The sequence below is a fragment of the Sinocyclocheilus grahami genome, unplaced genomic scaffold (genome assembly GCF_001515645.1).
Source record: "Sinocyclocheilus grahami isolate Dianchi unplaced genomic scaffold, SAMN03320097.WGS_v1.1 scaffold9.1, whole genome shotgun sequence".
NCBI lineage: Eukaryota > Metazoa > Chordata > Actinopteri > Cypriniformes > Cyprinidae > Sinocyclocheilus > Sinocyclocheilus grahami.
Window position 1 is genome coordinate 3,470,231 of NW_015505188.1, and position 17,524 is coordinate 3,487,754.

General features: G+C 40.5%; 2 protein-coding genes across 2 annotated transcripts; both read right to left on the reverse strand.

The window, feature by feature from the left end:
- Positions 1-283: 283 nt before the first annotated feature.
- Positions 284-3,765, reverse strand: LOC107592283 (thioredoxin-interacting protein-like). Its single transcript, XM_016281722.1, has 6 exons — positions 2,834-3,765; positions 2,198-2,273; positions 1,963-2,110; positions 1,513-1,872; positions 936-1,238; positions 284-836 (listed from the first exon to the last, which is right to left on the reverse strand). Exons 1-6 carry the CDS (start codon positions 3,087-3,089, stop codon positions 828-830), a joined length of 1,152 nt encoding a protein of 383 aa, XP_016137208.1. The 5' UTR covers positions 3,090-3,765; the 3' UTR covers positions 284-827.
- Positions 3,766-6,238: 2,473 nt separating this feature from the next.
- Positions 6,239-13,933, reverse strand: hjv (hemojuvelin BMP co-receptor). Its single transcript, XM_016281708.1, is given in 7 exon segments — positions 6,239-6,412; positions 6,415-6,952; positions 10,416-10,632; positions 10,634-10,907; positions 11,781-11,935; positions 12,016-12,089; positions 13,778-13,933. Coding segments are annotated over 5 exon segments (1,209 nt in total). The 5' UTR covers positions 11,884-11,935; positions 12,016-12,089; positions 13,778-13,933; the 3' UTR covers positions 6,239-6,335.
- Positions 13,934-17,524: the final 3,591 nt, after the last annotated feature.

Below are 17,524 nucleotides of genomic sequence, written 5' to 3' on the forward strand. Positions count from 1 at the left end.
GCTCCCTTGGTGACGTGGCAAAGGGATCTCATTATAATATTACCGCCCCTTAAGATAGATAGATAGATAGATAGATAGATAGATAGATATCATACAAATTACACTTGATTGCATTTGATCATTTAATTTTTTTATTGTATTCTGTAATGTTATCTGTAGAACTGATAAGTTAAAATAAAAAAAAATAAAAAGTACAAAATGCACATAACAATCCATTTCCAATTTCAAAGTGGATTAATTTGACACTAATACTCAATTATATACTATTAAAAACTGACTATATAGGCCTATCATATAAATGTGAATTCTAATTTCTATATTAAATTAGAAATACACATGCTGCTAGGAAAGATTTTAATACTAGACTAACAGCAAACCAACAGCTCAACAAACAACTCAATACGATATATAATCGTTTTCACTCACAAAACTGCATCACATTTTTATGCACCACAAAAACATTGTCCCTAATCACTTTCCAATTTGGAATAAGTGTAGACAGAATATTATACCAATATGGCAAAATCATAAATATAAAAACTCTCTCAGATGCTGAGAATTGTTCAGAATTATACATGAAGACGTCAATGGTCATTTTCAAGCGGTGAATTCTTACATCAGCAAAACAGTCCAGCTTCAGACGACTTCATTGACTTGCAGTCGACCAGTTCTTGGCATGATGCAGCATTTCATAGTCCGCAACTCTGGAGTAAAGCATGCATGGTCCATTAGCAGTGTCATTCTGAGGTCTTCCTGCATTTGATCTTCTGTTGGAATTTAAAATTTGGTGACAGCAAGTGAAGGAGAACTCCACGTCCAATGCAGTCTTAGTTTTGCTGTTTAATCAGAAAAAAGATAGACACAATCCTTAGTGCAATCTCAACTAGGGTTGAGGCTGTGTTTATATATATATTTATTTATATGTGCGTGTGTACCTCAGTGTATGCCGGGGGAGATGGGGGGAGATGATACTCGCTACTTCGCATGAATATTGGACTGTCATCCTCATCATAATCATCCAGGAGGGGAATGAAGGAACTATCCATGCGATTGTCCCGGGAAATCTCGCTATAGCTGGGCGGAGAGGATGGGAGCGACACGCAGGTGCTGGAGGTATCACTGCTGTCCTGGCTGCTCATGCTACTGGTGCGACTGTTCATGCCGTTATAGGGGATCGTCCCGATGACCAGAGGAAGATCTAGGATGAGCTTCTCACTTCCTGGGATATGCAAGTAGATCTAACCCCGGAGAGAAAGAGACACCATACACTCTTAAAAAATTAAGGTTCCAAAAGGAGGTTTTTGCAGTGATGCCTTTGAAGAACCATTTTAGGTTCCCCAAAGAACCTTTCAGTGAACAGTTCTTAAAAGATTTTATTCTTAGTGTGAAGAAGGTTCTTCATTGGACCATCTATGCCCATAAAGAACCTTTATTTTTAAAAGTATAAACTCAGGTCCGCAGGTGCCGATGGAGTCTGAAGCATGTGCATTGATTATCAAGAATTTAACTCACCCTTAGACAATAGTCAATGTGGATAATGTCACATCCCAGGATGGTTGGCTTCAGCTTTGGCACAGGAAGTACTCTCCCCTGCCACACGTCACACATGCCGGAGATGATGTGGTCTCCCCTGACAGAAGTGAGTTTCTTGTGAAACTCTTTGGTGCGGCCATTCGCCCGGTAAATGTGCTTGGCTATGATGGCAGCTTTAGGAATGACAATTCGAGAACAAGAGTTCTCAAACTTGGCATCAATGCAAATGTCTTCTCCTTCGCAATAACCCTTCCGGCCTATGCGAGCGGACACGGAAACACTGCCATCGGGAATAAACATGCAGGTGACTTTCTTCTGTTTTGCTCCTGTAACTGGATCCTGAAAGTAAGCAGAAGGGGCTGCATTAGTTTCTTACATTTGAATCATGTCCATTTCAAAGAAATGTGTCACTTGTCTGGGCTTAATCACCATGAGCTCTTGGGTGTTGACATCAATGGGTTCCACCACCTCAAAATACCGCTTGCATTCCACATATGGCTTACTTGATTTCTCTATGACTGCCTTCACGTAGTATTGGACTGAGCCAAACTTTCCCACATAGGAGGAAACAAGGCACCTGGTCAGGAGGGGTAGATCTTACATTAAAATTGTGGATAATTTGAATGCAACATTTGTAATGGGGAATTTTGAAAAGAAAACCCACCCTGCCTGTGGAAGTTCGAACCCGAACATGAACTCATATCTGTTTCCAGGCCTGAGAGTGATGGAGCCATCTGAGTCTGCAAAGGAGAGATTGCGCTTTGAGAAAGATTCACTTGTCATTATTTACTTATGTTCATCTTTCGAATTTTCAGTTTAGGAAAGATTTTTCAATAAACAATTGTTAAACTTACATGTTAAACTTACAACCCCCCATATATTAATTTACCACCTTTTGATTTTCGTACTATGCACAATACTAAATACAACAGACTAAAGACACCATTTAGACAACAGTTAGACACCCAAATCTGTAGTAGTAGGCTACATAACAGCACATATTAGGGGGGTTTGAACACCTTAATTAACGCTTGAACCACCCTAAAGGTAGTCAGAACAAAAAATGAACGTACCTGAACGCTTTACGCTGGACGGTAACATCGAAAACACGTATTAGTCATTATTTATCACTTTATTATAGATTTAGTAAATATATTTCAATATATCAAGTAATTTATTTTTGTTCAACATATCTTTAAGATTGTTGACGGTTAGTTAGCTTTGCAAAAACAACTTAAAATGCCCCCCGGAAAAGACTGATTGAATTCGCACACCGAGTTAACCAAAGGTTGTGTCTCACCTGTTGGCTGATGATCGAGGTGAAGAACTTCTTCATATTTCAGGTACTCAATCTCATCCCTGCAGTGCATCTTCCCTTTATTATAATCGACTGTAGCGCATCCGATTCCGAACAGTTTAACTGCGGAGATCTGCACCACCTCTGCCACATCCACGATCACCCACCCGGCCACTTTATCTCCGCCGCTATACGCGCTCTTGTTCGGGTCACTAAACTGAACCTCGAAGGTCTTGGGTTTCTTTGTTAGTACACCCATTTGGCTGTTTTATTAATTGTGCGAATATTAATTCCAATAATGTCACTAAACGTTTTATTATAGGCCTAATTGTAATTCTTTCTAATGTTACTGAATGAATCAGTTGCGCAATAAGCTCACCAGTATGGCTGGTGTTATTAACTATTTGATTACTATTAGATGCGTTGGTCGTTTGTTGGTGATCTGTCAGTAAACACTGAGTGGGAGTGAGCGGTTTTATAGTTCACACGGCCGCTGTGCTGATGATGCGAGCTGGACACACATGGGCATCAGTGCTGGACACCCACATGCGCCTCGTGGATCTCCCCTCGCGCGTCTCTCTCATAGGACACACATGCTGTTTGCGTCCACCCAGGCCAATGAGAGCCCGTCCAGAGCGCGTGGACAGCTCGTGGGTAAGGGGCAGGAGTCGTTGAGGAGGTGGAGTAATAATGTGGAGCACTGGATACTGGATACTCCTGTGCCCTGCTCCTAAACAACATGTTAGAGTCGGACACGCACGTGTGACACGTTCATAATAGAGGCGATTTCTTTCTGCATTAAGAATTTATTTGTACCTAAACTGAACCATGGCACCAAAAAATGTGGTATAGAGTACCATGTAAATGCATTGCACAGTATTATCATATGATACTGTCAGAGTATGACGGTACTGCCACATTATGTTTATTTAAGGGTGTACCATAGTACCAAATGATGGCCAGATGCATTTGCCATAGTGTTTAAATGGCACTCCATATATACTTAAGATAATATTATGGTATTACCTTGGTACATGTCCAAAATACCATTGTATTGCCATAGTACATGTCCAAAATATCATGGTGTTACCCTGGTACATGTCAAAATACCATGGAATTGCCAAGGTCCATGTCCAAAACATGTTATTACTCTGGTGCATGTCAAAATGTCATGGTATTACCCTGGCCAAAAACCATATTACATGGCCAAAAACCACAATATTACCATGGTATATGTCCAAAATATCATAGTATTGCCCTGGTGCATGTCCAAAAACTATGGTATTACCTGGTACATGTTAAAATACCATGGTATTACCCTGGTACTAGTGCAAAACATGGTATTACCCTTGTATATTGTCAAAATATCATGGTACAATCCTGGTACATGGCCAAAAATTACAATATTACTGTGGTACGTCCAAAGTGCCATGGTATCACTCTGGTACATGGCAAAAATCACAATATTACCTTGGTACATGTCAAAAATACCACAGTTTTACTCTGGTACATGGCAAAAAATCATAATATTACCTTGGAACATGTCCAAAATACCATGGTATTATTCTGGTACATGTCAAAATACCATGCTATTGCCCTGGTGCATGTTCAGTAAACATAGCATTACCCTGGTACATGTCAAAATGCCATGCTTATTGCCCTGGTGCATGTCCAAAAAACATGGTATTATCCTGGTACATATTAAAATCTATGATATTGTCCTGGTACATGCTCAATTCATTTTGTATTGTATTGTAGTTTTGGTACTTTGTGAAAACTAAATATGCTAGAGATATCAGACTGAATGGACATGTACAGTGAAATACAGTGGTCATCAAAGATAGCCAAACAAATGCAACCATGAACAGTCCACATGCTCAGAAACGTGCATGTGTGATGGAGACTCCGTTCATATGGACTGTTCTGATTGGATGAGCACTGCCATCTGATGACTGATCCAACACACTTGACTGCACGGGTCCCAACAGAAAGTTTAGGAAGAGTGTGTTTATATAATCCAACCATCCATCTTCATGGTGATAAGAGTACATGTATATAAACAAACAGCTGCTTACCTCATTCATTATGCGGTCTGTCCTGAACCCTCCATCCCCAGTTACAATGCTGTTTAAGGAAGGTGGGACATGCGTAATGCTTGACTCCCTCTGTTTTGGATGGCTGTCTATATTGTACATAGTATTATCTGTCCTATACATTATATGAACATAAAACAAATGAGCATAAAAAGTACAGTGAATTACCTTTTTAATGTAAGATAGCAGGGAAAAGACAGCTTTGAATCACGTAACCCAGACCAATATAATGTAAATACAAGTTCATACAAATGAAAACCATCCAGTGTCACTCAAGTGTGAAGAACTTAGAAGTATAGTCACCAATTTTTGATCATTCAAGGAGTGAAACCTCCATCAACTGTGATCCTCAGATGAAACTGAAGCCTCCATCTCACCCATTGCAAACCATGATTTACCAACATAAATGATGCATTACTGTAACTTAAACCAACAGATGATTATGGAGAATCCCACAGACCCATCTTCATGATCTTCCACAGGCTTTCTGTAGTAATCTCTGGAGTCTGGTCAAAGAAGATTTATGGGAGAAAAATCACTGAAAAAAGCGGATTCTCTTGGTAAATTTCCCAAACTTATAATTTACAAAAAGTTCTAAAATCATAAGCACTAGTTTGATAGGAAAATAATTCAGTACCCTTTATTTTAGCTTTGAATAAATAAATGTGATTAGCAGAAAATAAAAAATATATATTAAAAATTCTATTACTTTTCAATTAAATTTAGTCTTGATTCTATCTTTTTATGTTTTTCTTTTATTTATTATTTTTCTGTTTTATTATCATCTGTTTTTTTTCTCCATACTCCAAACTAAAATAAAAATTAAATTTTACATTTAAAATTTTTTAAATTAACCCGCCTTCATTAAACATAGAACATTTAAATGATATCAGGTAATGCATTAATTCTGGCAGTCCTAAAATACTAAAACTAAAATGAAAACTAAATATAATAATAAAAAAGACTAAAACAAAACTAAAACACTGAAAATAAAACCAAAAACTAAACTAAATAGAATAATTCTGATGACCTTCATTAATTAATGCTATGTGGGCTGTGGAAATATTAAAAAAAATTTCTTTATTATAAATACACTTCTGCATAAATTTCATCCACCTATGAGAAAACATACACCGAGTTGCATGAGCAAGTCACTCATATTTGCTTATTGTTTTTTAAAGGTTATTCACGTTTATCCAGATAAAAATATCCACAAATATTGATAATTCACACACTTATGTGCATTTAAAACTGAAACAAATATAATAAAATGATTTTTTCCCACGGCCGTTCCAGACGGCCTTTATTCACAAAACAAAAACTTCTAAACCACTGAGATGTAAACATTGAACAATAGTATAAATATCCTTCAAATATCACATAAGGCATGTTTTAGTGCAGTGTTTTTGATGTCACACTGGGCCAAAGAAAGCATGTCTGAGGGTCTCTACAAGGACGCTTAAGGCCAGCACCACCGGCAATGATGGAGGGTGTTACCTGCCCTGTCCGTCAGCAGGTGAACCCTATCAGGGTCCGAGATCATCGCGCGAGCATCCTCTAGTGCAACCACAGCTGATCCACTGGAGTTCAAATCTCCAGTGACCTGTAGATCAAACAAGCAAGCCTGGAAATACACATCCCGCACCGGAAGCAGTGAGGAGCAGTGAGTGTACGCAGGCATGGACAGATGCGCATACGGTGTCTCCAGACGCTGTGAGACCGGACACCCCCATACGCACAACTGCAAGTCCTGCTCAGGCATATAGGACTCCACGATCGCACGAGAGGAGCGAACAGACAGACTCAGCGACCTGCCGACCTGACGCACCACTATCGTCGTCCCAATGTGCGTAGCCCAGACCTCAGCGTGTCGGCCAGGATCGTGAGAGTGAATGCGCAGGCTCTGATGGCCTCTGCGATCTCCGCCAGTCACAGAACTATCCACAAACGCCGGGGGAACGTTATCTTGCTCCACTTGATACATCTGCAGCTCTGCACACTCACGCCAGTTCTTCAAGATAACCGTGAGCTGATGAACAACCAGAGAGCGGAAAACTGTCAGGTGCAGGACATTCAAACAGGACTGATTCTAAACTCATCTAAGCACATATCTCATTATGCATGTCCTATTAATTATTCATAGCAGTTAATCAATAGATGTCAGGCTGTAGAATATCATTAACCCAGTATGTTTGAAAGCACTGAACATCAGTGTGAATTGGTGGGTTTTTGTTAAATGTGAGCCAAAATCATCACAATTAAAAGAACCAAAGACTTAAACTACTTCAGTCTGTGTGCACTGAATTTATTTAATAAACGAGTTTCACAATTTGAGTTGAATTACTGAAATAAATGAACTTTTCCACGACATTCTAATTTATTGAGATGCACCTGTATATTAGCGACGTCTGTTGCTATGGCACAAAGAGCGCTCAGTTCATAATCACTACAAAGCTGTCACTCATCTTAGTTTATCGCGATCTCACAAAGATACGTTTTTATCAATAAAGTTCTCTACGCTGCACAACCAATCTCTTATTTACATCGCGTCTACATTTTGGGCCCTATTTTAACGTTCTAAGCGCATGGTCTAAAGCGCACGGCGCAGGTGCACTTAAGACGTGTCCAAATCCACTTTTGCTAGTTTAACAACGCAAAAGTGGTCGGCTCTCCCGGAGCATGGTCTAAAAGGGTTCTCCCTATTCTCTTAATGAGTAATGGGTGTGTTTTGGGCATAACGTGCAATAAACCAATCAAAGTCTGATCTCCCATTCCTTTTAAGAGCCAGTTGCACTGGTGCCATGGCGGATTTGCTGGGGGGGGGGGGTCAGCGCCGATGACCTCGTGGGCAGCGCGACGACATGTAGCGCCTTTGCGCTTTGGGTGTCCCGAGTTCGAATCCTGGCTCGTGGACCTTTTTGATTTCATTTGAGGGTGCTTAGCACCCCTGTAGAACCGGGCCTGGCTGAAAGACGACAAATCTGTTACCTCCCTCTCGACAAATCTGTTACCTATAGATAAAAATAATGCTGGAGCCTTTTATAGGGCAATAAAAGTGTTTATTTTGAAGGACTAACTGAAAATGTGGAGTCTTCTAACAGATACCCTCACATACACTTAATAACTTAAAAACTCAGCATCTTTCTCTGCTGAAGTCCATACTGCCAAATCTTCATACTTCCACAACAAGATCAACAGCGCTCCAGACACACGTAATCTCTTCAAAACTTTCCATTCTCTCCTCTGTCCCCCTCCACCATCTCCTACCACTTCTATAACAGCTGATGATTTTGCCACATTCTTCACAGACAAAACCAGAACAATCAGTAGCCAATTCTCAGCCCCACACACACAGGACTTCAAACCAACCCCACCCACTCCAAAAACTCCCATCTTCTCCTTCTGTCCCCTCACTGAGACAGAAGTATCAAAACTTCTGCTCTCCAGCCATCCTACAACATGCCCTCTAGACCCAATCCCCTCACACCTCCTCCAAGCAATCTCTCCTTCACTTTTACCAACCCTCACACACATCATCAATACATCTCTCCTCACAGGCACCTTCCCCACTGCATTCAAGCAGGCTCGAATAACCCCACTGCTCAAAAAACCTACATTAAACACTTCACTTACAGATAGCTACAGACCTGTCTCTCTCCTTCCATTCATAGCGAAAACCCTCGAAAGAGTTGTTTTCAACCAGATATCATTGTTTCTTTCACAGAACAACAAACTGGATCCTAACCAGTCAGGTTTCAGGAGTGGCCATTCAACTGAGACTGCGCTACTGTCAGTCACAGAAGCCTTGCGGATTGCAAAAGCTGATTCCAAATCATCAGTCCTTATTCTGCTGGATCTTTCTGCTGCTTTTGACACTGTCAATCATCAGATCCTCCTGTCTGCCCTCTCTTCAATGGGCATCACAGGGATTCCACTTAGCTGGTTTCAATCCTATCTCACTGGTAGGTCTTTCAGGGTGTCTTGGGGAGGGGAGGTATCCAAAGCACATCAACTTGTCACTGGGGTTCCTCAGGGATCAGTTCTTGGACCCCTCCTCTTCTCCATATACACAACATCACTGGGTCCCATCATACAAGCACATGGCTTCTCCTACCATTGCTATGCTGATGACACACAGCTCTATCTCTCGTTTCAACCAGATGATCCAACGGTAGCTGCACGGATCTCAAGCTGCCTGGCGGACATCTCGGCATGGATGAAAGAATATCACTTACAGCTCAACCTGGCAAAGACTGAGCTTCTTGTCTTCCCTGCCACTCCAACTCTACAGTATGATTTTTCCATCAAGCTAGGTTCTTCTACAATTACCCCATCAACTTCGGTCAGAAATCTTGGTGTAACTTTTGATAACCAGCTGACCTTCAAAGACCACATTGCAAAGACCGCTCGATCTTGCACAACGGTTGGGTTAGTCCATATTTGACCCAAAGTTGGGTTGAAATAACCCAGCATTTTTTAGAGTGTAGTCTGAAGCTCAAAAATCTGAGTCTGAGTGCGAAATCTGTCAACTCTTAACTGCCCAAAATCTGCAGACTGGCTCTGACTTTTGGCAACCACTGTTGAGGTATTCAGACTGCAAATCGGGGCAAAAGTTGTGTTGTGTATCTCCATGGAAGTTTTTCTATGGCTTTTTCTTTAGTTGCTGGCTTATATCTCATAATTACGAGTTATTAATGTAAATCTGAATTCTGAAAAAAAAAAATTAAGTTGGCTTGAAAAAGTACCCTAGCAACCGCATAGCAACACCCTAGCAACCACCCCTGGTTCCTTAGCAACCGCATAGCAACACCATAGAAATCACATAGAAACACCATAGAATCTATTAATCTACATCTAAATTTTCTAATTTAATTTAATATTTCCTATCTATCTATCTATCTATCTATCTATCTATCTATCTATCTATCTATCTATCTTTCTGATAAATTGCATTGTCTTCAAAACTTTAAAACTACTTTAAACTTCAAACTAGTTAAAAATGAAAACTACTTCAAACTTTCTAGCTAAGCTTTTTCAAGCCAACTTAAAATTTGTCTACAAACTTTACTATCTAGTTATAAAGTTGCAATTCAGACTTTCAGTAATGTAAACTTGCAATTCTGAGAAAAAAAATCTAAATTACGAGATATAAACTAGCTATTGTAAGAAAAAAAGTTTAAATTGTGAGATAAAAAGTTGCTATTACCTTTTTATTTTTATTCCGTGGCAGAAGCTCCCATATATTTCAGCCTTTACATGAACAGTTCTTGGTCAAAATAAGTTTACTAGCAGCAATGAAGTGCACCCTCTAAAGAAAATCTCACCAGATTTCAATTTAAAATGAGTTACATACAACTCATTTCTGAGGAATAGTAATTATTATTACAATACAAATACATATTATTACTTCATAAATTCTAGGGTAACTATTATTATATTCATTATATGAGAGTTATACAAGAGGATTGTGATTGTGATTTTTTTTTCCACACCTTTGTGAGTATGGTGGTGTAAGAGCTCCCTCTAGTGGGCATGCTGGTGGCCTGGATGTACAGGTAATGGTTGTCTATGAGAGGCCAGGCACCCTGCACAGCACACGTCTGGAACTCTTCATTAAAGGTGCGGATATGAGGGTCCCCAAACACCCCGCAGTGCAGGTACTCTGGGGCCCGGCCCTCCCTCTGCATAAACCCCTTCTCATAGAAGCATATGGGGCCGGGGCAGGGGCCGTGGCTGAGCTGTGGGGCCTGTTTTGGGGCAACGGTGTTGGATGAGCAGGTCCTCGATACCCTGCACGGCAGAGTGGTACGCCAGGTCTCCACGGCATGCTCGGGCCGTCCGCTGGGTGCAGAGCGTGTAGGACCACAGGGCGCTGCAGTAGCCGGCATTAGCACCCTCTTTACCCCCTCCTCCAATAATGCCAATTTCCAGAGTCACAGCCACAAAATCTGAATTACATCTCAAGATTCGACACTGTGCACATACTGTAGGCAAAGAAAACTCATTTCAGTACAATGTTAAAAAAGTGCTCCATTTCCAGATTTCACTCGATATATGAGTCAGACTCCAAATGAATGTACAATTAACAGGTTTTACTAACAAATTACCATGGTATGATGATGTTTTTTGGGGGTGGGGATTTATCCAATTGTATTTTTTTTTTAAATATGTTGGAGTGCCATGTAAAAATTTTTTTAATGCAATCTTGTTTATTCTAACTAAAATGGTTGTTATTATTTGAAATATAACAGAAATAAAATATGAGTTAGATTTACCAAATGAATGTACAATTAACAGGTTTTACTAACAAATTACCATGGTATGATGATGTTTTTTGGGGGTGGGGATTTATCCAATTGTATTTTTTTTTTAAATATGTTGGAGTGCCATGTAAAAAAATTTTTAATGCAATCTTGTTTATTCTAACTAAAATGGTTGTTATTATTTGAAATATAACAGAAATAAAATATGAGTTAGATTTAAAAAAAAAACATTGACCAATGTTGCCTTTCCAATTAATTTAAGATGAATTACTAAATCTAAAACTGAAATAAAAAGAAACTATATCTAAATTGAAATATTAAAAACCTAATAAATATTACAAAAGCTACATTTAAATATTATAAATTAATTATAAAAGCACATAAAAAATTACTAAAACTAAAATGAAAGCTAATTTAAAATAATAAATACTATAACAGTATATAAATAGTATATAAATAATGCTATGATAACAGTATATAACATCATTAACAGTATATAAATAATGCTATGATAACACTGCCATGGTGTATTTCAAAGTACCACATGTGACACCATCAGTGAACTTTTTTGTGAGGCTAAAATGGGATTCTTACCTGAAGGAGCACTTAAGAGCAGGAGCGTTATATCAATGATCACAAAGTGTTTCCATGATGTGTGTAAATGTTTCCCACCAAGAGCTGATGCTGCCATTCCCATCCATACAGACAAAAGCAGGACGGCCTGCTCACAGGTGCTGAAACTCTGGGCACTGAAGCACACTAATTAAAACAACCACACGGCAGAGACAAACTCAAACAAATCCACTCAAATCTGGAGGCATTATCATACCTCAAGATCTCATCTGATCGAGTTCCTGAGACCTTGATCGAGATCAAGAGACTGATAATGTCATGTTGACCAGCCTTGGGAGAGAAAGCAGAATCTGATAAATGCCAGTAAGTGCATTCACACTGTTGTGTACATGTTTTGAACTCCTGAAGTCTGAATACTGCAACTACTCTACGGAAATAATAGATTCAATCAGTTTTGACTGAAATAAACTGTCACGCAAAGAGGTTTCACAGGTATATCAGCAATGCTTTCAGTGCTGGGGGATATTTCGCAGTTTGGACTCTCACCACTGATATTTACTAAGACTCAAGAACAAACAGTGGTGGAACACAAGAGTAAACTCCAGCAGATGTGTGTTTGCACTTGCTCCAATATGAACAATCTGTCAAAACAGACTTGAATCTTTTAAGTTTAAACAGAGCAAACCTGGAGACCATTTTCAGCAAATATCTCAAATCTCATTAAAATCACATTGTACTTCCATTGCATATACATATTCATGTCAGCAGTGTTTTTTTGTTTTTTTTTCCTGTCTGCTCCAACACTGACAGCTGATATTTATTCTAGCTGATGGGATGGCAGTTACGGGAGTTGCAGGACAGAAATAGGGGGGTCTAAATATCCTCCAGCACCTGCCCCAGTGGAAATAGACAGGGCTGAAAGCTCTGTGCCACAGAAGCAGGTGTGAGACACACAGCAGAAACTCAACAGCTCTCCTTTTCCTTCTGCGGTCTAATTTCAGCTTCAGAATCATTCCCTCTTTCACTGAAGTGCATTGCATGTGGAAACGGGCTGAATCTGGTGTGCCAGCATTTTTAAAGAGAGCTCGTTTCCACTCCAAACGTGACTAAACGCTCATTGGGTACCAAACGTTTCATGACACAGGATCCACCTACAAACAGCTGCTTCTCTTTCAGTCTCACACACACAGAACACAGAGTCCTGTGAATCAGCTCCTGCATTCCTGTTAGACGTGACTGACGTTTGACTGTCTGTGGCACTGCGCGCACATGTGCATTACTCTGTTTGTGTGTGTATGTTTGAAAGTAAACAAATAGCGTTTTTTACACTGAAAAAAAAAAGTTCAGATTTTTTGGAAACTATTTTTACTGAGAAACTGCTAAAATGTCACAATTTTGGCTAGTAACATTTTGAATTAAACATGAAATTAAGTTTAAAACTGAAATAGTATTTTCTTGCAAAGCATAGGCTACTCTAATAATCTGTTTTATTTACAACTTTGTAATTTATTTATTTTTTCCAGTGTATAAAATAATTTCTCATTTTTATTCTTGATGTCAAACCTTACTGCTTATTATTTCACAAAAATTAACAAAATAGATGATCTCAATCATAACTGCTTTTGAAACATAAGAATATGTTGCTAAAAAAATAATAATGAACTAACTAACAAAAACACACTAACTGCACTAACAGAAAATGTATAAAAACTTACTATTATTTACCAAGGATTTTTTTTACATGTACCATAAATATAGTAACAGCTCATTACCATATTGTATAGGAAAGTACCATAGTATTACCATTACTGTACTATGGTACTGTTAAACAATTTTATTGTGGACACAATCCCTTACAAAGAAAATACAGTAGCAATACCATGGTGCAGTAATACTATAGCCTACTACTGCTTTCAAAATACTTTTTTTTACAATGTAAACACAAACATTACATTATATAATTACATTGTTAATTATTAACTATCCATGCATATATAATATAACAGCTAGAAACTCACAGAATCAGGGGACTCTCTCCTGTATACCGTCGCTGAGATCTTTCCCAGTCACTTCTGACTCATGTGCGGTGTGACCCCCGGGCCCCTGCGTCACCGTCCCGCACGAGGGAGACGCGTAAATCACCCGCCGTGCGCACCTGCTGACAGAGAGCTGCTCCAATCGCTCTCTGGGAGCTGTTTGTTAACACACAAATATGTAACTTTCTAAAGATGGTATGCGTCTTTATTCATTTGTCTGCCATTTGTACTGACTGTGCAAGGCCTCCGGTGCTCCAGTTACTTTTCATGTGCAACAGCAGCTACTTTATATTATAAACTGGCATTTTATGATCATATTATTTGAATCTATTATCATTATCATAAACACACCGGTTTTCAGCTCAAACAGTTTTACCCTTTACTGCACTTTGATGCTTATCTTCTAGCTATTTACTTCCAATGAGTCGAAAGTCTCGCACACACAAAGAAAATAGTTTGCTTCTGCGTTACAAAAGAAGATGGATAGCCTACAACTTAAAACTAATAAACACAAAGAATCCAATAAATAGAGTTTGTATTAATAGACATTAAGAATTTAATCTTTGATCAAAATGTTTTTAAAGTTAACTTATGACAGACATAGTGTGTCCTGAAATCACCTAGCATTCACTGTGGAAAGCAGTCACAAGGAAAACATCGACATAACATCAAAACATGCAAAAGAATGTGCTAATGAAAATCTAAAGGGCTTTAAAGGGGTCTAGTTGAAGCGAAGGGGCTGTTTGTGATTTCGCTGCCTCTTTACTCTGTTTGGTGTTAAATGTGTGTCTTTGATGATGTGTTTGCCCATCATTTAGCGGGCTTCCTAGCTCCAGGACGCTGCAAAGAGCCCCTATTTCAATAATTTAGGTAGCTCAATTTGCACTTATTAGATATATTTGCTGGTGTTTAAATAAACAGAAACGAAAGCTCACAGCGGCAGTTCAGTAAGTGCCCAGCAGGTGGAGGTGTTGACCAGCGCGGAACGTGCGCAAATAGAGCGAGTTTGATGCGGTTTGATGCAAATCACATGAAATCGTGCTTCAGAATAACTGTAAACACTGAAATACGTGGCGGCCACCAACTTTTTAACGCTCTGTCTGTCTGCGTGTGTGTGTGTGTGTGTGTGCGTGCGTGCGTATGTGTGTGTGTGTGTGTGTGTGTTAAGAGTGTGACCTGGGATTCTGTCTGTCTGTCTGTCTGTCTGTCTCTCTCTCTCTCTCTCTCTCTGTGTGTGTGTGTGTGTTAAGAGTGTGATCTGGGACTCTGTCTGTCTGTCTCTCTCGCTCTCTCTGTGTGTGTGTGTGTGTGTGTTAGAGTGTGATCTGCTCTGTTGTCTGCCGTATGCATGCATCAGAGTGTGATCTGGGACTCTGTCTGTCTGTCTCTCTCGCTCTCTCTGTGTGTGTGTGTGTGTGTGTTAGAGTGTGATCTGCTCTGTTGTCTGCCGTATGCATGCATCAGAGTGTGATCTGGGACTCTGTCTGTCTGTCTCTCTCGCTCTCTCTGTGTGTGTGTGTGTGTGTGTTAGAGTGTGATCTGCTCTGTTGTCTGCCGTATGCATGCATCAGAGTGTGATCTGGGACTCTGTCTGTCTGTCTCTCTCGCTCTCTCTGTGTGTGTGTGTGTGTGTGTTAGAGTGTGATCTGCTCTGTTGTCTGCCGTATGCATGCATCAGAGTGTGATCTGGGACTCTGTCTGTCTGTCTCTCTCGCTCTCTCTGTGTGTGTGTGTGTGTGTGTTAGAGTGTGATCTGCTCTGTTGTCTGCCGTATGCATGCATCAGAGTGTGATCTGGGACTCTGTCTGTCTGTCTCTCTCGCTCTCTCTGTGTGTGTGTGTGTGTGTGTTAGAGTGTGATCTGCTCTGTTGTCTGCCGTATGCATGCATCAGAGTGTGATCTGGGACTCTGTCTGTCTGTCTCTCTCGCTCTCTCTGTGTGTGTGTGTGTGTGTGTTAGAGTGTGATCTGCTCTGTTGTCTGCCGTATGCATGCATCAGAGTGTGATCTGGGACTCTGTCTGTCTGTCTCTCTCGCTCTCTCTGTGTGTGTGTGTGTGTGTGTTAGAGTGTGATCTGCTCTGTTGTCTGCCGTATGCATGCATCAGAGTGTGATCTGGGACTCTGTCTGTCTGTCTCTCTCGCTCTCTCTGTGTGTGTGTGTGTGTGTGTTAGAGTGTGATCTGCTCTGTTGTCTGCCGTATGCATGCATCAGAGTGTGATCTGGGACTCTGTCTGTCTGTCTCTCTCGCTCTCTCTGTGTGTGTGTGTGTGTGTGTTAGAGTGTGATCTGCTCTGTTGTCTGCCGTATGCATGCATCAGAGTGTGATCTGGGACTCTGTCTGTCTGTCTCTCTCGCTCTCTCTGTGTGTGTGTGTGTGTGTGTTAGAGTGTGATCTGCTCTGTTGTCTGCCGTATGCATGCATCAGAGTGTGATCTGGGACTCTGTCTGTCTGTCTCTCTCGCTCTCTCTGTGTGTGTGTGTGTGTGTGTTAGAGTGTGATCTGCTCTGTTGTCTGCCGTATGCATGCATCAGAGTGTGATCTGGGACTCTGTCTGTCTGTCTCTCTCGCTCTCTCTGTGTGTGTGTGTGTGTGTGTTAGAGTGTGATCTGCTCTGTTGTCTGCCGTATGCATGCATCAGAGTGTGATCTGGGACTCTGTCTGTCTGTCTCTCTCGCTCTCTCTGTGTGTGTGTGTGTGTGTGTTAGAGTGTGATCTGCTCTGTTGTCTGCCGTATGCATGCATCAGAGTGTGATCTGGGACCCTGTCTGTCTGTCCGTGTGTGTGTGTGTGTGTGTGTGTGTGTGTGTGTTAGAGTGTGATCTGCTCTGTTGTCTGCCGTATGCATGCATCAGAGTGTGATCTGGGACCCTGTCTGTCTGTCCGTGTGTGTGTGTGTGTGTGTGTCTGTCCGTGTCTGTGTGTGTGTTAGAGTGTGATTTGCTCTGTTGTCTGCAGTATGCATGCATCAGAGTGTGATCTGGGACCCTGTCTGTCTGTCCGTGTGTGTGTGTGTTAGAGTGTGATCTGCTCTGTTGTCTGCAGTATGCATGCATGCATCAGTGAGTTTCAGGCTCTTTGTTGGCTGGATGGAGGCGGGGCGCTGCGCGGCCGCAGGTCCTTTTGTGCCCCTCACATTTTGGCCAAAATCAGAACCACCGAGCTTGCAGACGCGCCAAAAGCACGAAACCGGACTATACAAAAAGAAAAACTTAACAAACAGCGATGTGATTCTAACACAGGGTTTTGTTTAAGGAGCTTTGTGAAATTGTAGGTGAGTCATGAACGCCTGGTTGGGCCAGGAGAAAAACTTTCTATTTTATGATTATTATCATTATTTGTTGAGGATATTTAGTTAAGTGACTTAATCTTAAACAACTTTATTTTCTTTATAGACGCTATCGTTTGTGTTGTGCAGTTTTGTCTGCTGGACTATTGGCTGGTCAACAGATTAGCCCGTTACTAAGCAACCGGTTGTCTAGCTTCTCCGCGAGCAGACGTTCGTCAGGGATACTTGGAACGAGCCTCTACGATTTCACGTTTTTAAACTTCATAAACAAAAGAAAACATAAGTTAAACGTGAAATATTTGTCTGTCAATATTATTATATCAAAACGAATAATCGTAATGCCATTGATGCCCGAATTGCATCATAACTTGCGCAAACTGAACATTAAACTCACTTAAATAAATGTAATATAACTTTTCCCACACACTATAGACTTAGTC